At 41.9% G+C, this 25,381-nt stretch overlaps 1 protein-coding gene across 1 annotated transcript in view; it reads left to right on the top strand.

Moving 5' to 3' along the window:
* The window catches only part of LOC122926685 (neuronal acetylcholine receptor subunit alpha-7-like), a 384,000-nt gene extending 360,157 nt beyond the window's left edge, over positions 1-23,843 (top strand). The window contains exons 9-10 of the mRNA XM_044278149.1: positions 15,801-15,910; positions 23,319-23,843. Coding sequence (XP_044134084.1) covers positions 15,801-15,910; positions 23,319-23,843 — 635 coding nt within the window. The remainder of the gene's footprint in view (positions 1-15,800; positions 15,911-23,318) is intronic.
* The last annotated feature ends 1,538 nt before the right edge of the window (positions 23,844-25,381 follow it).

Genomic DNA, 25,381 nt, shown 5'->3' with positions numbered 1-25,381 from the left:
GAAACCACTAAATTATGAAATTGCTAAATTGGGAATTGTATTTCAACCCAGAACAAAAAATGTGCTTTGACGGACACTAAATAAGTACTTGCCCAGCCACAACAGTACAGCGGTAACGACAGATTTAGCGGGATATAAATTTGAGGCCTAGTATTTAGGCGCTGGGTGACCGGTATGGATTTACTGACAGAATTAGACTTGGAAATGCACAGTAGCGTGTGTGTGAAGTTATTCTGAATGACCTTATGTGCACCTTGAATATTATATACCCTTTTAGGGATAGATTTCAAATAGCTCTGATATAGCAGAAACCACTAAATTATGAAATTTCTAAATTGGGAATTGTATTTCAACCCAGAACAAAAAATGTGCTTTGACGGACACTAAATAAGTACTTGCCCAGCCACAACAGTACAGCGGTAACGACAGATTTAGCAGGATATAAATTTGAGGCCTAGTATTTAGGCACTGGGTGACCGGTATGGATTTACTGACAGAATTAGACTTGGAAATGCACAGTAGCGTGTGTGTGCAGTTATTCTGAATGACCTTATGTGCACCTTGAATATTATATACCCTTTTAGGGATAGATTTCAAATAGCTCTGATATAGCAGAAACCACTAAATTATGAAATTGCTAAATTGGGAATTGTATTTCAACCCAGAACAAAAAATGTGCTTTGACGGACACTAAATAACTTGCCCAGCCAGAACAGTACAGCGGTAACGACAGATTTAGCGGGATATAAATTTGAGGCCTAGTATTTAGGCGCTGGGTGACCGGTATGGATTTACTGACAGAATTAGACTTGGAAATGCACAGTAGCGTGTGTGTGAAGTTATTCTGAATGACCTTATGTGCACCTTGAATATTATATACCCTTTTAGGGATAGATTTCAAATAGCTCTGATATAGCAGAAACCACTAAATTATGAAATTGCTAAATTGGGAATTGTATTTCAACCCAGAACAAAAAATGTGCTTTGACGGACACTAAATAACTTGCCCAGCCAGAACAGTACAGCGGTAACGACAGATTTAGCGGGATATAAATTTGAGGCCTAGTATTTAGGTGCTGGGTGACCGGTATGGATTTACTGACAGAATTAGACTGGGATATGGCCAAAAAATAACCACACTATTGCTGGTTAAATGCACTTGGTGTGACAGCTTGACCAACCACACTACTGAGGGTTAAATGCACTTGGTGACAGGCGCAGCTTGCCCCTGATGTAGTATATGGCCAAAAAATGAACAGACTATTGCTGGTTAAATGCACTTGGTGTGACAGCTTGACCAACCACACTACTGAGGGTTAAATGCACTTGGTGACGGGCGCAGCTTGCCCCTGATGTAGTATATGGCCAAAAAATGAACAGACTATTGCTGGTTAAGTGCACTTGGTGTGACAGCTTGACCAACCACACTACTGAGGGTTAAATGCACTTGGTGTCGGGTGCAGCTTGCCCCTGATGTAGTATATGGCCAAAAAATAAACAGACTATTGCTGGTTAAATGCACTTGGTGTGACAGCTTCACCCTGATGTAGGCTTTAGCCAAAAAATAACCACACCATTAAGGGTTAAATGCACTTGGTGACAGGCGCAGCTTGCCCCTGATGTAGTATATGGCCAAAAAATGAACAGACTATTGCTGGTTAAATGCACTTGGTGTGACAACTTGACCAACCACACTACTGAGGGTTAAATGCACTTGGTGACAGGCGCAGCTTGCCCCTGATGTATTATATGGCCAAAAAATGAACAGACTATTGCTGGTTAAATGCACTTGGTGTGACAGCTTGACCAACCACACTACTGAGGGTTAAATGCACTTGGTGACGGGCGCAGCTTGCCCCTGATGTAGTATATGGCCAAAAAATGAACAGACTATTGCTGGTTAAATGCACTTGGTGTGACAGCTTGACCAACCACACTACTAAGGGTTAAATGCACTTGGTGACGGGCGCAGCTTGCCCCTGATGTAGTATATGGCCAAAAAATAAACAGACTATTGCTGGTTAAATGCACTTGGTGTGACAGCTTCACCCTGATGTAGGCTTTAGCCAAAAAACAACCACACCATTGAGGGTTAAATGCACTTGGTGACAGGCGCAGCTTGCCCCTGATGTAGTATATGGCCAAAAAATAAACAGACTATTGCTGGTTAAATGCACTTGGTGTGACAGCTTCACCCTGATGTAGGCTTTAGCCAAAAAACAACCACACCATTGAGGGTTAAATGCACTTGGTCGCAGCTTGTGCTGGCGCACCACAAGACACAAAATGGCCGCCGATCACCCCAGAAAAAAGTGACTGACAAACGGTCTGGGCAGCCTAAAAACAGTGAGCAATTGAATTTCAGCAGCTCAATGATGCACAGCTGCAGATCGATCGATTAATCAAGTCCTTTGGAGGAGTTAATCTGCCTAATCTCTCCCTACTGTCGCAGCCGCAACCTCTCCCTACGCTAATCAGAGCAGAGTGACGGGCGGCGCTATGTGACTCCAGCTTAAATAGAGGCTGGGTCACATGGTGCTCTGGCCAATCACAGCCATGCCAATAGTAGGCATGGCTGTGACGGCCACTTGGGGCAAGTAGTATGACGCTTGTTGATTGGCTGCTTTGCAGCCTTTCAAAAAGCGCCAAGAAAGCGTCACAAAAGCGCCAAGAAAGCGACGAACACCGAACCCGAACCCGGACTTTTACGAAAATGTCCGGGTTCGGGTCCGTGTCACGGACACCCCAAAATTCGGTACGAACCCGAACTATACAGTTCGAGTTCGCTCATCCCTATCGAGCAGAAATGTGGGAGAAGCTATTAAAACTGAAGAATCGAAGGAAAGGAGGAGGCGCGCGGCAATTACTACCCGGGGAGGTAGTGACGATAAATAACAATACAGGACTCTTAAGATCCCTGTTATTGGAATGATTAATAAAAAATTACAGGGAATGTCACTGGCGTATTTAGGATTTGGAAACGTTAGACAGGAGAGGTCCTGCTGCCGCTTTGTTGACTCTAGATAACTTCTGCATGATCGCACATCCCCGTGATGTCCACGATCCATTTGGATATCTTATCTATCAACTTTTGATGTTCTTTTCTGAGCCTACCATGTTGATCGATGTTATCAGCGAATCAGCGTTCCACGCCGGAGAGGGGGCGTGAGAAAGAGAGACCACATCCAAAAGCGGTTAATTGTTCGAAATTAAATATGATTGAGCAGAAAAGTGGGACAAATTATTAAAGCACAAATGTGGGACAAGTTGTTACATTTTAAGCATTGAATGAAAGGAGGTGGCGCGCATCAATTAAAGAAGAATTTTTTACATTTTATTCCCTGTCACCTATGCAGAGCAGGGGTTTGTATACTGTAAAATGTCACCCAAGAATGTAACAGACAAATTAGTGAAATGTTTTTACCTGTCAACTAGTTATAACAGGGGTATATCACACCCAAAAATTGGTGAATTTTATCAGAAAATGTAACAGACAAATTTGTGAAATGTTTTTACCTGTCTACTAGGTAGAGCAGGGGTATATCACACCGAAAAATTGGCGAATTTCACCCGAATATGTAACAGACAAATTAATTAAATGTTTTTACCTGTCTACTAGGTAAAGCAGTGGTATACACACCCAAAAATTGGTGAATTTCACCCTAATATATAACAGATAAATTAGTGAAATTACATAAAATAAAACAAAATACGTACAAATTAAAAAAATTAAACTTGATTTATGAGGTGGAGGTCCATATGGAGTAGGAGTTTTAGTAAGCTGTGGACATAGCAGTGTAGGTGGAAGCGGCGGTGGAGGAGGACGAGGTAGCCAACACTGGTTTTTGGTTTTAATTTTTTCTTTTTTTTATTAGGGTACACTCCAAAAGAGTGGGAAATATCCAAAATACAACAATGAGCAATTGCGCTGTAGTATAACAATGGCTGGCTAAGGCCACTATACAAGTCCTGTGGGATCCATGCCTGGTTTATTTTAATGAACGTGAGCTTGTCCACATTGGCTGTGGACAGGCGGCTGTGCTTGTCTGTGATAACGCCGCCTGCAGTGCTAAACACACGTTCAGACAATACACTGGCTGCAGGGCAGGCCAGCACCTCCAAGGCGTAAAGGGCAAGCTCAGGCCATGTGCCCAATTTGGAGACCCAGAAGTTGAAGGGGGCAGATCCTTCATTCAGTACGTTTAGGCGTGTGCACGCATACTGCTCCACCATATTGCTGAAATGCTGCCTCCTGCTAAGACGTTCCATATCAGCTGGTGGTGCTGGTTGTTGTGGCGTGCTGACTAACCCTGCCTTCTGAGGTGCTGGTGGTGCCCCAGCTGCATTGGCGACCTGTTCCTCCTCCTCTGCCTTCGCCTTGTGCTTCCACTGTGCCCCCGCTGTCACGTGGAAATGCCACCAGCAATGCGTCTACCAGCGTGCACTTCTACTCGCGCATCTTACGATCACACTCCAGTGATGGAATTAAGGACGGTACGTTGTCCTTGTACCCGGGATCCAGCAGCGTGGCCACAGAGTAATCAGCACAAGTTAGAATGTGGGCAACCCGGCGGTCATTGCAGAGACACTGCAGCATGTAATCGCTCATGTGTGCCAGGCTGCCCAGAGGCAACGAAAAGCTGTCCTCTGTGGGAGGTGTATCGTCTGTGTCCTCTGTATCCCCCCAGCCATGCACCAGTGATGGTCATGAGCTGGTTTGGGTGCCACCCTGCTGTGAACATGGTTCCTCCTCCTCCATCTCCTCCTCATCCTACACTGCGTCATCCTCCAGAACTGTGTCTTGACTGGACAATTGTGTACCTGGCGTTTGTGGGTGCAGGAACCCACCCTCGGAGCCACTTGTGAATAACTGGCCGGAAACCCTATGAGATCATCCCTCTTTCTCCTCCTGTGCCACATCCTCTTCCATCATCGCCAGCAGCGTTTTTTCAAGGAGGCATGGAAGTGGGATAGTAATGCTGAGAATGGCATTATCTGCCCTGGCCATGTTGGTGGAGTACTCGAAACAGCGCAACAAGGAACACAGGTCTCGCATGGAGGCCCAGTCATTGGTGGTGAAGTGGTGCTGTTTCGCAGAGCGACTCACCCGTGCGTGCTGCAGCTGAAACTCCACTATCGTCTGCTGCTGCTCGCACAGTCTGGCCAGCATGTGCAAGGTGGAGTTTCACCATGTGGGCACGTCGCATATGAGGCGGTGAGTGGGAAGGCCGAAGTTACGCTGCAGTGCTGACAGGCGAGCAACAGCAGGGTGAGAACGCAAATAGCACGCATAGATGGCCCACACTTTATGCAGCAGCTCTGACATATTGGGGTAATTTTTAAGGAACCTCTGCACCACCAAATTCAGCACATGCGCCAGGCAAGGGATGTGCGTCAAACCGGCTAGTCCCAGAGCTGCTACGAGATTTCGCCCATTATCCCACACCACCAGGCCGGGCTTGAGGCTCACTGGCACCAACCACTCATTGGTCTGTTGTTCAAGGCCCATCCACAGCTTCTGCGCGGTGTGGGGTTTGTCCGCCAAACAGATACGTTTTAAAACTGCCTGCTGTCGTTTACCCCTGGCTGTTCTAAAGTTGGTGGTGAAGGTGTTACGCTAACCGGATGAGGAGCCAGTAGAGGATGAGGAAGCGGAGTAGGAGGAGGAAGCAACAGGAGGCAAACTGAAGCGCCCTGAAATCCTTGGTGGTTAGAGGACATGTGCCAAACTGCTATCCGCCTCAGGCCTAGCCGCCACTGCATTTACCCAGTCTGCTATGTTGTGCAGGGAAGGGCTGGCACGCCTGGAAAAGTTGTGGCGGCTGAGCACGATGTACTGTGGGACAGCCACTGCCATAAGGCTTTTAAAACTCTTTGTCTCCACCAGACAGAATGACAGCATTTCAAAGGCCAGTAATTTTGAAATGCTGGCATTCAGGGCCAGTGATTGCTGGTAGGTAGGGGGGTACTTCCTCTTCCGCTCCAGTCTTTGGGAGATGGAGAGCTGAACGTTTTCGCGAGACATTGTGGAGATGCTTAGTGACCCAGGTGGTGGTGTTGCTGGCAGATCCTCTGTTTGCGGCGTGGCAGATGGCACTGTCACTCCAGAGGTGGGTGGAGGCCGAGACTGCAGCAGAAGAGGAAGCAGGATGAGCCAGAGACCTTTCTTGGTTTTTGAGGTGTCTACTCCACTGCAGCTAGTGCTTTGCACTTAGATGCCTGGTCATGCAGGTTATGCTCAGGTTGAGAACGTTTACGCCTCGCTTCAGGCTCTGATTGCACAGCATGCAAACCACTTGTGTCTTGTCATCAGCACATTGTCTGAAGAACTACCACGCCAGGGGACTCCTTGGAGCTGGCTTTGGTGTGCTCGGTCCCTTGCTGTGGTGGGCAGTAGCAGACGCACTGTCTAGGGGACGGCCGCTCCGCTTTTGCACCCTGCTCCCTCTTTTGCTGTGCTGGGGGCTCTGTGCGACCACCGTCTCTTCCTCAGAACTACACAGGTCACTCGTATGACCTTGATTCCATGTGGGGTCGAGGACCTCATCGTCCTCCACATCATCTTCCACCCAGTCTTCACCCCTGCCCTCCTTGTCGGTCTGCACACTTTCGAAAGCCACAGCAGTTGGCACCTGTGTTTTCTCATCATCCGAGACGTGCTGCAGTGGTCCTCCCATGTACTCATCTTGAAACATAAGTGGTTGGGCATCGGTGAACTCAATCTCTTCCACTTCTGGGGCAGGGCTAGGTGAATGGCCCTGAGAAACCCTGCTAGCAGAGTCATCAAAAAGCAGAAGAGACTGCTGCATGACTTGGGGCTCAGACTGCTTGGCTGATTTTCAAGGGGGTGAGGTGAAAGACTGATGGACATCGGCTGCAGGTGCCAACTCTGATCTTTCAGCAGGAGACTGGGTGGGAGACAATGTAAAGGAACTGGAGGCACTGTCAGAAACCCAATCTACTATCGCCTGTACTTGTTCTGGCCTCACCATTCGTAGAGCCGCATTAGGCCCGACCAAATACCGCTGAAGGTTCTGTCGCCTACTCGCACCTGAGGAAGGTGTTTCACTTGTGCGTGTAGCTGGCACAGATCAACCACGTCCTCTCCCTGCAACAGGAGCTCCACCAGCAGCACCACGACCGGGGCCACGTCCCTTATTTGACGCTCTCCTCATATTTCTCAAATTTAGGATCTGGCCCAAAATGGGTGTTTTTTTTTAAATAACAGAATAGAACAGCAGTATCTAACACATGTATCTCACAGTGACAGATGCAGCAAATTAAGATTTTTGCCCAAAATGGGTGTTTTTTAAAATAACAGAATAGAACACCAGTATCTAAAGCGTGTATCTCACAATGACAAATGCAGAAAGGGCTGCAATATTAAGTACTTTGCCCAAAATGAGTGTTTTTTTTAAACCCAGAATATTATTGCTGTATTATAAGATTGTATCTCACACTGACAGATGCAGACAAGGCCGCTAATTATTTTTTTTTGCCAAAATGCTTTAAAATGTATTATTTTGCCCAAAAAGGGTGTTTTTTTTATAACAGAATATGACAGCAGTATATAACGCTTGAATTTCACACTGACAGATACAACAAGGGCTGTAAAATTGAGTATTTTGCCCAAAAAGGATGCTTCTTAAAACCCCAAAAATTATAACTGTATTTCTAGCTTAACCCCTTAAGGACACAGCCCTATTTCACCTTAAGGACCAGGCCATTTTTTGCAAATCTGACCACTGTCACTTTAAGTGCTGATAACTTTAAAACGCTTTGACTTACCCAGGCCGTTCTGAGATTGTTTTTTCGTCACATATTGTACTTCATGACACTGCTAAAATTGGGTCAAAAAAGTTAATTTTTTTGCATAAAAAAATACCATATTTACCAAAAATTTTGAAAAATGTGCAAATTTCAAAGTTTCAGTTTCTCTACTTCTGTAATACATAGTAATACCCCCAAAAATTGTGATGACTTTACATTCCCCATATGTCTACTTCATGTTTGTAGCATTTTGGGAATGATATTTTATTTTTTGGGGATGTTACAAGGCTTAGAAGTTTAGAAGCAAATTTTGAAATTTTCAGAAATCTTCAAAATCCCACTTTTTATGGACCAGTTCAGGTTTGAAGTCACTTTGTGAGGCTTACATAATAGAAACCACCCAAAAATGACCCCATTCTAGAAACTACACCCCCCAAGGTATTTAAAACTGTTTTTACAAACTTTGTTAACCCTTTAGGTCTCCCACAACACTTCATGGCAAATGGACATACATTTTTAGAATTTAGATTTTTTGGAAAATTTTCCAATATAATCAATTTTTTCCAGGAAAAAAACAAGGGTTAACTGCCAAACAAAACTAAAAATGGGTTGCCCTGATTCTGTAGTTTGCAGAAACACCCCATATGTGGTCGTAAACTACTGTTTGGCCAAACGGGAGCACGTAGAAAGAGGGGAACGCCATATGGGTTTTGGAAAGCAGATTTTGCAGGACTGGTTTTGTTTATACCATGTCCCATTTGAAGCCCCCTGTTGCACCCCTAGAATAGAAATTTCAAAAAAGTTACTCCATCTAAGAAAGTACACCCCTCAAGGTATTCAAAACTGGGTTTACAAACTTTGTTAACCCTTTAGGTGTTCCACAAGAGTTATTGGCAGATGGAGAAACAATTTAGAAATTTCTATTTTTTGGAAAATTTTCCAATATAATCAATTTTTTCCAGGAGTAAAACAAGGGTTAACTGCCAAACAAAACTCAAAATGGGTTGCCCTGATTCTGTAGTTTGCAAAAACACCCCATATGTGGTCGTAAACTACTGTTTGGCCGAACGGGAGGACATAGAAGGAGGGGAACACCATATGGGTTTTGGAAGGCAGATTTGGCAGGACTGGTTTTGTTTATACCATGTCCCATTTGAAGCCCCCTGTTGTACCCCTAGAATAAAAATTTCAAAAAAGTGACTCCATCTAAGAAAGTACACCCCTCAAGGTATTCAAAACTGGGTTTACAAACTTTGTTAACCCTTTAGGTGTTCCACAAGAGTTAATGGCAGATGGAGAAACAATTTAGAAATTTCTATTTTTTGGAAAATTTTCCATTTTAACCCATTTTTTCCAGCAATAAAGTAAGGGTTAACAGCCAAACAAAACTCAATATGGGTTGCCCTGATTCTGTAGTTTGCAAAAACACCCCATATGTGGTCGTAAACTACTGTTTGGCCAAACGGGAGCACGTAGAAAGAGGGGAACGCCATATGGGTTTTGGAAGGCAGATTTTGCAGGACTGGTTTTGTTTATACCATGTCCCATTTGAAGCCCCCTGTTGCACCCCTAGAATAAAAATTGGTGGGTGGGGGGCGGGCTGGTGGTGGGGGGGGGGGATGCGGGGGGGGGGGCAAGTGGCAGGGGGGGTCTGGTAGCTGAAACAAAAAAGTTTGGAATAATTGTGCTTTTTTTTTTTTTTTTTTCTAACTTTTCCCTTCTATCCCTGCCTAAAGGTGCCTCTCCCTCACTGACCCTAACCTACCTGGGTGGCGATGGGTGCAGGAGGGTGATGGATGCCGATTAGGGGGACACAGGAGCTGGTGCTGGACGATGCTGCACGGTCAGGGTGCTGGACAGGAAGAGGAGGGGAGAGAGGAGCGCAGGAAGTTTGAATCTCGCGCCTCTCTCCCCTGCACCAATCAGCACCCTGGACAGCGGCGTTCAGCACCAGGGCCAGCTCCGCCTCTGCAAATCCTCGGACTGCGATTGGTGGTGTAAAATTACGCCACCGATCGCAGTCTTTTTCCGGTTCATCGGGTCACAGGACACCCGAATGGACCGGAAACGCAGAAAACCGCAGGTCTGAATTGACCTGCGGTTTTCTGCGATCGTCGATGCGGGGGGGTCAAATGACCCCCCCCTGCATTGTTACAGGATGCCGGCTGAATGATTTCAGCCGGCATCCCGTTCCGATTAACCCCCGCGGCGCCGGCATCGCTATTTAAAGCCATGACGTACCGGTACGTCATGTGTCCTTAAGGACTCGGGAAACATGCCGTACCGGTACGTCATGTGTCCTTAAGGGGTTAAATTGCACACTGACTAATGTGGCAGAAGCCCCAGATGGAGGGTATTGCCAAAAATGGGTGTTTTTTAAAACCTAGAAAATTATTGAAGTATTTCAAGCTTGTTTTTAACAATCACAGATGCAGCAATGGCTGCAATATTAAGTACTTTGCTCAAACTGGGTGATTTTTTAATTACAGAACATGACAGCATATATAATGCTTGAATTTCACACTGACAGATGCAGACAAGGCGGCAAATTAAGTATATTGCCCAAAATGGGTGTTTTAAAAAAAAACAGAATAGCGCAGCAGTATCTAAAGTGTGTATCTCACACTGGCAGATGCTGCAAGGGCTGTAAAATTTATTATTTTGCCCAAAAAGTATGTTTTTTAAATAACAGAATATAACAGCAGTATATAACGCTTGAATTTCACACTGACAGATGCAGACAAGGCCACAAATAAAGTATTTTGCCCAAAAAGTGTGTTTTTTAAATAACAGAATATAACAGCAGTATATAACGCTTGAATTTCACACTGACAGATGCAGACAAGGCCACAAATTAAGTATTTTGCCCAAAAAGGGTGTTTTTTAAAACTCAAAAATTATTGCTGTATTTCTAGCTTAAATTGCACACTGACTAATGCGGCAGAGGCCCAAGATCGAGGGTCTTGCCAAAAAGTGTTGTTTTTTTAAAACCCAGAAAATTATTGAAGTATTTCAAGCTTGTTTTTAACAATCACAGATGCAGCAAGGGCTGTAAAATTTATTATTTTGTCCAAAAAGGGTGTTTTTTAAAAACCCAGAAAATCGTTGCTGTATTTCTAGCTTAAATTGCACACTGACTAATGCTGCAAAGGCCACAGATGTAGGGTCTTGTCAAAAATGGGTGATTTTGACTGTCACAAATGCACATATGCTGTGCTGTTGCACAGAACTTGCATAAAATGGCCGCCGCCCACCTAACTAACAGATGGAGAAAAGTTTTTTTTCTGTGTCACTGGGCTCAGGGCAGGGTAAAAAGATTGTGCACTGCACCCACAAAACAAAATCTATGTAGATCGCTGAGTTAACAAGCACTTCTGATTAAAGATTCTGTCCTATTCTCTCCCTCACAGCAGCAGCATCCTATCCCTACACCAATCAGAGCAGAGTGACGTGCAGTGCTATGTGACTCCAGCTTATATAGAGGCTGGGTCACATGCTGCACTGGCCAATCACAGCCATGCCATTAGTAGGCATGGCTGTGATGGCTTCTAAGGTCACAGAGTTAAACGCGTATTGATTGGCTGCTCTGCAGTCTTTCAAAAAGCGCCATTAACTCGCCGAACACCGAACCCGAACTCGACTTTTACTGAAATGTTCGGGGTCCAAAAATCCTAAAGTTCGGTACGAACCCGAACTTTTCAGTTCGGGTTCGCTCAACCCTAGTAATGATAACCACAGTAAAAGAAATTGGGTGACCAGTTATGTTCCAACAGAAAATGTATTTTTCTGTGAGCTAAACACATCAGCACAGATTATTATAGCTTCCTACAAAGAACCAAATATTGTACAGTTTTGATAAATGTATCATTCTGGGGTCCAGGAGTTTTCAACTCACAAAGCATTGCTGAGACTGAATACAAATGTACTCACCTCTCAGCTGGGAACAGAACTAAAGGAGTGGTCCACATTTTATCAGGTCAAGGCCTATCCTGAGGATACTAGCTGAGTTGTGGGGGTCTCACACCCCAAAACCCCACTGATCAGCTGTTCGGCAACAGCTGCGGTACTCAAAGCCGACAGCTCTTTCAATTTTGAAGGGGACTGAGCTAATCAGTGCAGTGCTGCGCCCACTGACTTCATTTGATAAAAGGCAGACAACCCCTTTAAACGAAAATGTTGTCATTATACATCTTTGTTTATATTCAGCTAATGATGAAGAATTTTTTTTTTTTAAATGTAGGAATGAGGTTTTTTTGACAAATGTAAATTTTCCCAAAATTAAATAATGGAGAAGCCCAATAAATCAGTTGTCCTTGCTGTAGGTAATGATTTCTCTTATATTTGGGTTCTGTAGCCCTGTAAAAACTGAAAAAGTTCCACCTCTCTACTATGCAAACACAGTGACTGAGATATTCTTCTCCCCCGCCTTGTTTAAAGGCTATGTATTGGTTTTTATTAAAAATATTGAGCTGTTCTGCCACAAAGGTTTAACTGTTTTTCTAACTGTGTGACTGTTAATTTAGTAACATTTTAACATAGTTTATAAGGCAGAAAAAAGACATCTGTCCATCCAGTTGGGCCTGTTATGTTGCAAGTTGTTCTACAGGAAGGCAAAAAAAAAAAAAACTGAGGTAGAAGCCAATTTTCCCCACTTAAAGAGAAAAAAATCCTTTCCGACTCTAATCAGGCAATCAGAATAACTCCCTGGATCAATGACCCATCTCTAGTAACTATAGTCTATAATATTATTACACTCCAGAAATACATCCAGGCCCCTTTTGAACTCTTTTAGTGAGTATCCCCATCACCACCTCCTCAAGCAGAGAGTTTCATAGTTTCACTGCTCTTACCATAGAGAATCCTCTTCTATGTTTGTGTACAAACCTTCTTTCCTCCAGACGCAGAGGATGTCCACTAATCACAGTCACAGTCTTGGGGATAAATAGATGATGGAAGAGATCTCTGTACTGACCCCTGATATATTTATACAGTTATTAGAGGTCCCCTTAGTCATCTTTTTTCTAGAGTGAATAACCCTAATTTTGATAATCTTTCAGGGTACTGTAGTCCACTCATTCTAGTTATTCTTTTGTTGCCCTCCTCTGTACCCTCTCCAGCTCTGCTATGTCTGCCTTGTTCACAGGAGCCCAGAGATGTGTGGTCTGACTAGTGATTTGTAAAGTGATAGGACTATGTTCTCTTTACGGGCATCTATGCCCCTTTTTATGCAACCCATTATCTTATTGGCCTTGGAAGCAGCTGCCTGACACTGTTTCAACAGCTTAGTTTGCTAAGATGCACTAAAATTCCTAGGTCCTTTTCCATGTCAGTGTTACTGAGTGTTTTACCATTTAGTATGTACTGGTGACTTGCATTATTCCTTCCCATGTGCATAACCTTACATTTGTCAGTGTTAAACCTCATCTGCCACTTCTTTGCCCAAGCCTCTAATCTATCCAGATCCACCTGTAGCAGTATACTGTCCTCTTCCATGTCAATTACTTTACACAGTTTAGGGTAATCTGCAAAAATTGATATTTTACTGTACAAGCCTTCTACAATATCATTAATAAATATATTGAAGAGAATAGGGCCCAATACTGACTCCTGAGGTACTCCACTAGTGAAAGTGACCAAATCTGAGTGTGTATCATTAATAACCACCCTCTGTTTTCTCCCAGTCCAAGCATTCTCATTTTATATACTAACCTTTTATGCGGTACAGTGTCAAATGCTTTGGAGAAGTCCAGATATACGACATCCATTGATTCGCCGCTGTCAAGTGGAGAACTTATCTCCTCATAGAAACTGCTTAAATTAGTTTGACATGACCGATCCCTCATAAAGCCATGTTGATATGGCGTTATTTGCATATTTTCATTGAGGTACTCCAAGATAGTATCTCTTAGAAAACCTTCAAACAGTTTACACATGACAGATGTTAAACTTACCGGCCTATAGTTTCCGGGCTCTGTTTTTGGACCATTTTTGAATATTGCGCCAATCCTGTGGAACACTCCCTGTCAGTATAGAGTCCTTAAATATCAGAAATAAGGGTCTGGCTATGACATTACTTAATTCTCTTAGGATATGGGGGTGTATGCCATCTGGTCCTGGCGATTTGTTTATTTTAATATTTTTAAGATGCCGCTGTACTTCCTCCTGGGTCAGACAGGGCACTTTTAATGGGGAATTTACTTTTACATTCTGCATTTCATCAGACAGTTTATTTTCCTCAGCAAATACAGTGGAGAAAAAAATATTCAATAGCTTTGCTTTCTCCTCATCGCTCTGTGCAACACCCCCCTCATTACTCTGTAAAGGGACGACATCTTCAGATTTATACTTTTTACCATTTATATAATTGAAGAACATTTTAGGATTAGTTTTATTCTCTTTGGCAATTAATCTCTCGGTCTCTAGTTTGGCTGATTTTATTTATTTTTTACATATTTAATTTTTTTCCCTATAGTTTTTCAGTGCTTCCTCACTACCCTCCAGTTTTTATTTATTTATTGCTTTCTTTACAGTTCTATATATCCACAGTGTTTTTTCTTGTTCCTTACCCTTTTATTCCCATAAGGTATGTACCTCTCACAATTTTTATTTTTGAGGACTTTGTCCCAGTTAGTTAGGCCTATGGCCTCTCTTAGGCTACTTTCACACTAGCGCTTGATCGGATCCGTTCTGAACGGATCCGATCATATTAATGCAGACGGAGGCTCCGTTCAGTACGGATCCGTCTGCATTAATAACTTAGAAAATTTTCTAAGTGCGCAAGATGCCTGAGCGGATCCGTTCAGACTTTCAATGTAAAGTCAATGGGGGACGGATCCGCTTGAAGATTGAGCCATATGGTGACCTCTTCAAGCGGATCCGTTCCCATTGACTTACATTGTAAGTCTGAACGGATCCGCTCGCCTCCGCACGGCCAGGCGGACAGCTGAACGCTGCAAGCAGCGTTCAGCTGTCCGCCTGTCCGTGCGGAGGCGAGCGGAGCGGAGGCTGACCGCCGCCAGACTGATGCAGTCTGAGCGGATCCGCTCCATTCAGACTGCATCAGGGCTGGACGGAGGCGTTCGGGTCCGCTCGTGAGCTCCTTCAAACGGAGCTCACGAGCGGACCGACGAACGCTAGTGTGAAACTAGCCTTAGTTGGCTAAATTAAGTTTTTTTTTAAAGTTTGGTATTTTTGTTCCTTCCTGAAGAAACTCTTTTGAATGACAATTGGAAGGTTATTGTTTTATGGTAACTATTTCCCAGGTGTCCCCCAACCTTCACATCTGTTCTGTCCGGCCTATTGGTTAAGTCCAGTATGGCCGTCACTCTAGTCAAGTCCTGAACCAGTAGGGAAAGGACTTTCGCCTTCACTTTGCGCCAGTCATCAAATAACCCTTATCTCTAAATTACTAAGAGGTCCTAAACACTTATTTAAGCCACATTCTTATCAATAACATAAGGATTTGAGCTTTAATGAGTGTGTATAAGGCCAGAGAGCAGAGATAAGGATCCCGTCAGTTCCCCAACTGACAGAAAAGAGAGAAAATCCAGAGGCTGCTTCCAGAGCATCCCAGCTATGTACAGAAAAAAAGGACATAAAATTTTTCCAATTTAAAATTGAATCAATAAAAAAAATGTTTTTTAGCTCATAATGAGTACAATGCAATAATAAAAGATGCCCCCCAAAGGTATACATGGCCTTTAATTATTGCATTTTTAATATACAGTATGTCGTTTTCCAAAAAATATATACATTATAGAACTCATTTTTAATATACAGTATGTTGTTTTCCAAAAAATATATACATTATAGAACTATATGTACAGAATCGAACTGAAAAAAAGATGAACAGTGCTGGTTGTCCTTGGAGGACGCAAGTCATTAACTTGAATTGTTCATAGTCTTGCTCTGTCTTGGGAATGTAAAACATGCAAATATGAGATAACATTAAAATTACATTGTTTCTAGACATTATTTCATATTATTAGTCTATTGTTCATAACTAAACATGTTTTTTTTCTTACATGCAGCTCAGTATTTTGCAAGTATTATGGTCATTGTTGGACTCTCTGTGGTTGTTACAGTGCTGGTACTGCAATTTCACCATCATGACCCCCAAGCAGGAAAAATGCCTAAATGGGTAAGTGTTAATAAGCAAGTAATTGTACCATTGAATTGTGATACAAAAATAACACATTATTGCAAAGTCATAAAAATGGCTATGAGAAATATCTCAAGGTCATTTGAAGACTCCTGAGGGGGTACAATTTTTCCAAAGTATTGGGGTGGGGGGTGCCTGAGAAAGGACCCACTCCGGGTGGCAAGCACCCTAGGCATGCCACTTTCAACAAATACTGTCTTTCTTAGCAGAATCACATTAACACAAGATATATGCAGCAATAAAGGAGTTTGAAGGCTATGCCTACTATTGCAGCAAATTATTTTTGCATTGCTTTAATACATTTTAAATAAAAATGACTCTATTCTTCAAAGGGATTGGAAAGTATTAGAAGAACAGCACTATGCTTGTCCATAGGTTATGTTTTGTATTTCACATGAATGGAGCTTAGCTGTCATACCAGACACAAAGTATGGACAAGTTTGGGTCCCCTTTCAGAAGAGCGAGCGTCACGCTCTGGACCGGTCCCGTCTTGACCTACGTAGTACTGACAGGATTGCATAGCATTATATTGATTTATGATGCTATATAACCCTTACAGGTCTGGAATGTATTGGATATTGTTATCCAATACATTCCAAACCTCTAGGGGTTACATAGCATAAAAAATCAATATAATGCTATGTAGTCCTATCAGTACTATGTAGGTCAGGATGGAAGCTTTCCCTGACACACACTGCAAGTCTAGAGCGTGACACTTACTCATCTGAAAGGGGCCTAAGACAGATATGGTTTTGTAATTCTGTACAACACCTTTAAAGGGGTTATCCCATCTTATACAATGGGGGCATATCGCTAGGATATGGCCCCATTGTCTGACAGGTGCGGGTCCTACCTCTGGGACCCGCACCTACAAGGAGAACAGAGCCGGGGAGAGTTGTGGCTGGAGGACCCCGGGTTTCCCGGGGTCCGTCCACCACCAGGCGCAGCTCCCCGCCTCACCCATTGAAGTGAATGGGAGCGCACCGCGCATGCGCGGCCACCCCTCCCATTAATTTCTATGGGACCGACAGAAATATACGAGCGCTCAGTAATTTTTGGCAGCTCCATGGGAATGAATAAAGGGCGGCTGCTCATGCGCAGTGCGCCCTCCTCAATTTTCTCTGCTCCGTTTTCTTTGTAGGTGCAGGTCCCAGAGGTAGGACCCGCACCTATCAGACAATGGGGGCATATCCTAGCGATATGTCCCCATTGTCTAAGATGGGATAACCCTTTTAACTGCTTGCTGACCACTTGTTTACTCCATATGTCTAGGCAGTTGGCACTTATCTCTTCATGGACGTTTATAAATGTTCCTGCAGAGACCGCAGCTGAAGAAGCAGGGTGCTCGCTGTCAGTGACAGCAGGGCTCTCCATAGAGAAGGCAGAGGTGGATTCTTAACACCCCTGCCTTATCTATCAATGCATATACTCACTGTGTATAGAGACCAAGAAGCTGTGTTGCCGCTTCCTGCTCCTCTCCCAGTTTTCTGCAGCAGCCTTGACATCTCCTGTGCTGCCGGAGGATGCGCCTAATTTATGACAAGCCTAAACAGCTCAGAGCTGTCGTAGGTTTATGGCTTCATTTGCACCAGAAAACTGGCGTAAATGTAGATAAGTTTGCCAAGCCAGCTGACAATGTCCCCTTAAAGGAAAGTTGTGAGTGGCATAAAAAGTGAGAGATACAAAAAGTTTATAAAAGGCATAAGTAAAAAGTCACAAATATGCATAGTTTGCTACTTTTTAATGCCACTTTTTTAGGCGCAAGGGAGATAAAATCTCTCCCATAGTATTCTCTATACCCAGCAAAGAAGCACAGAAACTAAAGATATTTAAAGGCATAACAATAAAAAAAAAACTCACAGAAAATACCAGACCTAGGGTCCATTCACATGTCCGTATGTGTTTTGCGGATCCGCAAAACACGGACACCGGCTATGTGCGTTCCGCATTTTACGGCCCGAACATCACTGGCACTCTCATAGAAAATGCCTTTTCTTGTCCGCAATTGCGGACAACAATAGGACATGTTCTATTTTCTTGCAGAACGGAAGTGGGGATCTGTAAATGTGGATGCGGACAGCACATTCTGGCCCTATTAAAAATATATAGGTCCGCACCTGTTCCGCAAAATTGCGGAACGGATGCAGACCCATTTTACAGACATGTAAATGGACCCTAAGGCCTCTTTCACACGACTGTATATATTTAGCTGTATTTTGCGGTATGTTTTTCACGGATCCGTTGTTCCATTTTCTGTTTACATTGTGTTTCCGTTTCTGTTCCGTATTTCCGCAAAAAATCTCCATATGGTTTCTGCATGCGGATTGCAAAAGGAAGCATAACATTTTTAATCATTACTGTAATGTAAACAGTAAACACATTTGCAAAGTAGGCACCGATCAGCAAAAAAACGGATGACATACGGATGTGTTCCATATGCATTCCATATTTTATGCGGACCCGTTGACTTGAATGGAGTGACGGAACGTTATTTATCGGACAATAATAGGACAAGTTCGATCTTTTAGCGGAACGGATATATGGAAACAGAATACATACGGAGTACATTCCTTTTTTTGCGGAACCATTGAATTGAATGGTTTCGCATACGGACAGCAAAAGGAAACTTCAAAAAAGGAACGGAAACAGAAAAAAAAAAACGTTCGTGTGAAAGAGCCCTAAGGCTACTTTCATATCAGTATTCCTGCTGTCTGGTTTTGAGATCCGACAGGGGATCTGAAAGCCACAGGAAAACGCTTCCGTTATTATAATACAACTGGCTGCATCCATTCATAACGGATCCGGTAGTATTATATTGAAAATTAAGAAACCGGATCCAGCACTAAAACCATTGTAAGTCATGTCTGAAAAAAACGATCGGGCACCATTGACTTACATGGTTTTTGGTGTCTGATCTGGCTTCTTCAGTTTCCCATGCGGCACACAATAATGCTGCTTGCAGCAGTTTTGTGTCCGGCATTGGAACGCAGACAACCGGAACGGAATACATTCTGGTGTACTGCTTTCCAGTTTGGCCATTTTTTCCCCCCATTGACAAAGAATGGGGACAAAACTGAAGCGTTGTGCTGTAGTTTTCTAAGCTTGTGCGAGATCTCAAAATCGGACAGCACAACGCAAGTATGAAAGTAGCCTAAGTTGATAACAGAACCAAATTCAGGTGACAGCACAGCAGCTAACAACGTTAGTGAGAAACAGGCAAGAGCTCCTTGTTGTTCATAACATTCTGCGGTAGCCTTGAGCTAATCGACCTTCAGATCATAGATCCAAAGTCGATTCGTTCAAATACTTACATTTTAATGCTGTATCCGTACAGCATTCAAATGTATTGGCTCTGTCGAGGCAAAGTTTGTTTTTCCCAAAGTCCCGCAATACTTTGGTTAATTCCTACTGTATGCATAACAACTTGAAATAGCAATCGGAACTGGCCTTTGGTACTGGCTGGTAGTAGGAATTAACCATAATTATTAGCATTATCTGTGTAAGTGTGTATACAGAGATGGCTGTCAGTCATTGATATAAACTACGTCTAAAGTTCACATCTGCTTTGCTGTCTTGTTTTAAGACTTTAAGATTTGAAGGCATCATCTGAAAAAAATGACTACATTTAATGGATGAAACGTAATGTCTTACGTTTCCATCCAACTCTCGTTGACTACAATGTAAAAAAAAAAAGTATAGGTTTTTATAATTTTGTTTTAGAGGACAGATGGTATTCTGTCCTTCAAAAAGACTACAGAAACGTAAACAGGGACAATGTACTTTTAAGTTACATTTTCCCAATTACAGTCTAGGGATACGTTTTAATTCATTTTTCACTGTATTCAAATACATATGCTTGACATAAAGAAAAAAACTGAATGTGAACAGCCCTAAGGGTTGTGTCCATTAAATGTTATTTTCATCATGAAAAAATAGTTACTTTTGTAATTGACTTTCGGTCACAAAAATGCTCCAGTCGGTATACAACAAAGGCAGAATTGAAGCTCTCATCACAAGGTCTCCATCCTCTAACCTGACTGTTGTGGGAACTGGGATCCCAAACAGAACCTGGATTCATGGCTAAAGATGATAAAGTTCCAGCTCCGGGTTTCTAGTTTATGACACCACTGCAAATGATTGCTACAGTGGCTGACTGTCAATTGTACCTGGAATGGTTCAGGCATAGGCAAGGGTGTGCAATGAAGGTGCCACCTGTGTCTAGATGTGAATGTAGCAGAACCGCAAGATGGCGCAAAGAACACCGCCCAGGACACTTGGATGTAGGATGAATTATCTTTTAGCCAGGTAAAACTACACATTTTGGGGATGCTCAGGTCCCCTTCATCAGGTTAAAATGGCTTAATACTGAGTATCGAGTGTACACAGGTATTTAACCCCCCAAAAAATGCCAAAAACAGCACCTCTGGACAGCCCAATAGGAGTGGTACTGTCCACATGTGTTTCCTCATTTGCATATAAATAAAAAAAACATCAAAACATGTCTTTAAACATCAGAAACGCACCCCAAAGTAATGCAAAAGTAGGGGAATGACTGCATTCGTGGGGTCACGTGATCACGCTGTAAGGTTTACTTCTGGTCACATGATCGCAGTCAGCGCGACCACGTGACCACTAAGCCGGGGAGCGATGTGCGGGCGGGGTGCAGGCTGAGTTTTATATCCAGCCACGTGATCGCAATCAGCGCGACCATGTGACTAGGTAGCCAAGGAGCTGTATGGATGTGTTCCGCTCCGTGGCTGCAAACGCTCTGTATAGGCTATCAGCGCATTCTCATGATCTCATGGATATTAGTGCTAAACAAAGGACCGCCTGGGTGAAAGCTAATAGAAAAAACTGCATAAAATGGCATGAATTAAAAATATATATAAATAAGAAATAATAATACAGCCCGCATGGTGAAAAATATATAAGTATATAGAATACCCAAAAAATAAAAGAGGATAAAATGTGTATCTTTATATCATAATGCCGGGTGAGGTATAACATAAGGTTATATAGGAGGAGGATTCCATTGCATGGCTAGATACCCTACACTATGACGATGTATGGGTAGAACACAAGGGGAAAGGGTTACGAATTACTTCTAGGTATATAAAGAGACTTGGAGGTTTAAAAAAGTTATCAAATTGGTGTAAAAACATATGAGATTATGAATTGATAAAATGTTATCACAATGCCTGGTATAGAAGTGTAAAAACATAGGATTATATAGGTGGATGGTTCCATTACATGAACAAATAAAAAAAAAGGGGGGGGGGTTACTAATTAATGGTGCTATGTAGAGGTGTTTCATCTTTTTGACCGGATTGATGGGTACGTAATGAGGGTATCAAAATATACGTGATAAGGTCTGTATAAAGCGTTTGCTCAAAAGATACATAGTCAAGTAGGGGTTTTGGGTTACAAACCGGATAATTTATAGATTGATTTTGAAAGCCTCATTGAGGCCGTATGGATTTAATGTATTTAATTTGTATATCCAATACATTTTGTGGCGTTTTATGCATTGTGGGTTGTTTTGCTGGTGGATTGGAATTTTTTCAATCGGTGTTATTCTGAACCCTGAGAACAGTGCCCCATGAAAATTAGCAGCATGTCTGGATACGCTGTGTTTTTGGAATTGCTTCTTTACATTGGACCTATGTTTGTTTAGTCTGTTCCTTAGTGTCTGCATGGTCCATCCTACATATTGTAAACTGCATGGGCATTCCAGAATGTAGATCACATTGGTGGAGTTGCAGTATAGATTGCACTGGATTTGGAAGGATTCCTCATCTTTTTTGTTCTTAAATGTGTTTTTTTGGCAGATGGTCTCACAGCATAAACACCTTGGTTGACCACATTTCCTACTTCCCAGAGGTTGGGCTATAGTGGTGTTTTTTGCCGTAATCACAGGGTTCTTCAGCTTACTGGGTGCTAGGATGTTCTTTAGGGTCCGAGCGGGGTACTTTCGGGATGATTGAATTAAGGATTGGGTCCTTTCTCAGGAGATACCAGTTTTTGGTGAGAATAGTTCTGATGATATTGTGGTTCTGATTGTAAGTAGTGATGAAGTTCATATGAAACGGGTTTTCCTCTTCTTGTGAGCTGGATTTTGGTAGTAGGCATTACCATTGTGTAAGCTTGGATGCACGTTTTTTTGCTTCATTCACTACCTTACTTGGGTACCATTTTTCGTTGAACCTTGTTAGCAGGATTGTTGCTCTGTTCCCCAAAGTCTGCCTCTCGAGTACAATTGCGTCTTATCCTTTGTAATTGGTTGAAAGGTATGTTATTTTTGCACTTTCTGTAGTGAGTGCTTCTGAAATCAAGATTGCTATTGCTATCAACTTTTTTGAAAAATGTCCGGGTAATGATTTTGTTTCCTTGTGCAAATATTTCCAAATCCAGATATTCCGTCCTATTCTCAAGGTGGGTTCCGGTAAAGGACACTCCCCATGTTGCAAGACATTGCTAAGGCTAGTCTGTATGAAGCATAGGAACAGTATTAATGGATCTCATTTTTAGCTATAAAACTGAATATTTAATTCCATATAAGATATTTGTTTTGACAACTATCATGTCAACATAAGAGAATCAGTATAATGGAACAGAATTTTTTTTGCTGAAAAGGAACTAAACTAAAGGAACATGCCAAGATGGGTAGACAACAAACCTTTCTATCTCATCACCTGTGATGCTACAAAACTTTCTGTGAATTTGTTGGTATAGCTCATTAAATACAACAAATACCTACTACAAGGTTCATTTACCAAGGCTTAGTGCATCATAACATAGTCTAAACTCTTAGTCTCAAAATGCATCAGAATTATCATAGTGGCTCAGGTTGGATGATAAATTTGATGCATCATTTGCTTAATGTTACATTACCTATAGGTTGGTTACTTTGTGGCAAAATTTTAGCACAGGCTATTGCATCTCCTTCACACTAAGCCAAGACTCACCTCCTCTAAGCCATGTTATTTGTCTGTAAGAAATGTGCACCAGTTTGTTGCCACACTTAGTTTAGTAAATCTCCCCATCGTGTACTCTCAAGCCTAATGCACATTGCTACATTACAACTCTGTTTTGCATGGAGCTGCAATGGGACTCTCATATAGTTGCATACCTCCGTATGATTACAATTTTAACGTGTAATATAAGACAAAACACAATGGTAATATAAAAATGAAAACAAAATCCTATTGTCAACTCAGCATTGTGAGCATCCAATACAAAACATGAACAATAATTTCACAAATAATTATTCAAATTATTTCATTTGGTCAGTTTCTATGAATCTGGTACCACAGATTTAAGATTATTTTCAGATTTACTCATTGATGATGGCATCAGTTGAAATGATCCTTTAAATCTTCTATTTTAGGTAAGGGTTATCTTGCTCAACTGGTGTGCATGGTTTTTAAGGATGAGAAAACCAGGAGAAAATAGAAGACCAATACCTTGTAAGTATATATACCCAAACCACCATTCCAGTATGAGCAGCATCGAAATGAACATTGTATCTGGGCACCAATCCACCAATGGCAACATTCTTTACTGTGGTTACCACAACCTGGAGAGTCCGTGCTGTCCACCTAACAGTGACTCCGGGGTTATGTGTGGAAGAGTAACCTGCCCTTCTCTGGAAGACAGTGATCTCGTCCAGAAGAGATGTTTGAGAGAGTGTATGCCAGAAATACCCAAGATATTAGAGGAGGTGCAGTATATTGCCAGGCGCTTCAGAGAACAAGATGAAGGAGAAGAGATATGCAGTGAATGGAAGTTCGCAGCTGCAGTCATTGATCGTTTGTGTCTTGTAGCATTCTCGCTTTTTGCCATAATCTGTACAATTGCAATCTTGATGTCAGCACCGAACTTCATAGAAGCTGTTTCCAAGGACTTTACATAAAGAATATGTAGCTGCTTTTGCTGTCAGGGAAAAATATGAATTCAATGTTATTGCTTGTTATGTCTTCGGCTGTATAGGAATTGAAACAAATACTGTGTGTTGGTGAACAAATACTATTGAAAATACGCTGCCGACTAAACACATGAAAATCAAGAAGTGTCTTATATGTAGCCAATAACTGTATATATTTTACTAATGTTAGTATTAGCAATGAGGAAAGTAACTGTTGACCATACATACAATAATATGAGGAAAGTAACTGTTGACCTGACATACAATAATATGAGGAAAGTAACTGTTGACCTGACATACAATAATATGAGGAAAGTAACTGTTGACCATACATACAATAATATGAGGAAAGTAACTGTTGACCATACATACAATAATATGAGGAAAGTAACTGTTGACCATACATACAATAATATGAGGAAAGTAACTGTTGACCTGACATACAATAATATGAGGAAAGTAACTGTTGACCTGACATACAATAATATGAGGAAAGTAACTGTTGACCTGACATACAATAATATGAGGAAAGTAACTGTTGACCATACATACAATAATATGAGGAAAGTAACTGTTGACCATACATACAATACTATGAGGAAAGTAACTGTTGACCATACATACAATAATATGAGGAAGGTAACTGTTGACCATACATACAATAATATGTGGAAAGTAACTGTTGACCATACATACAATAATATGTGGAAAGTAACTGTTGACCTGACATACAATAATATGAGGAAGGTAACTGTTGACCATACATACAATAATATGAGGAAAGTAACTGTTGACCATACATACAATAATATGAGGAAAGTAACTGTTGACCATACATACAATAATATGAGGAAAGTAACTGTTGACCATACATACAATAATATGAGGAAAGTAACTGTTGACCATACATACAATATGTGGAAAGTAACTGTTGACCATACATACAATAATATGTGGAAAGTAACTGTTGACCTGACATACAATAATATGAGGAAAGTAACTGTTGACCATACATACAATAATATGAGGAAAGTAACTGTTGACCATACATACAATAATATGAGGAAAGTAACTGTTGACCATACATACAATAATATAAGGAAAGTAACTGTTGACCATACATACAATATGTGGAAAGTAACTGTTGACCATACATACAATACTATGTGGAAAGTAACTGTTGACCATACATACAATAATATGAGGAAAGTAACTGTTGACCATACATACAATAATATGTGGAAAGTAACTGTTGACCATACATACAATAATATGTGGAAAGTAACTGTTGACCATACATACAATACTATCCTATTTCATGTACAGACATGTCAGAAAAACTAAGATGCAATGAAGTGATATGAGAACAAGGGTGAGCCACATATCATTGTAATGGTGACAATGTTTCACAAAGCGCTATTAATATTACTGCAGCTAATACTGTATTGTCATCAAAGACCCAACTGAGCCTCATTGTTACTAACACTGATGATAATAAAATCATTATTTTTTCTTGTCTGGTTCAT

Source organism: Bufo gargarizans, chromosome 1 (assembly GCF_014858855.1).
Source record: "Bufo gargarizans isolate SCDJY-AF-19 chromosome 1, ASM1485885v1, whole genome shotgun sequence".
NCBI lineage: Eukaryota > Metazoa > Chordata > Amphibia > Anura > Bufonidae > Bufo > Bufo gargarizans.
Note: the sequence above shows the minus strand (reverse complement) of the source record. Positions and strands in the feature narration are given on the sequence as shown.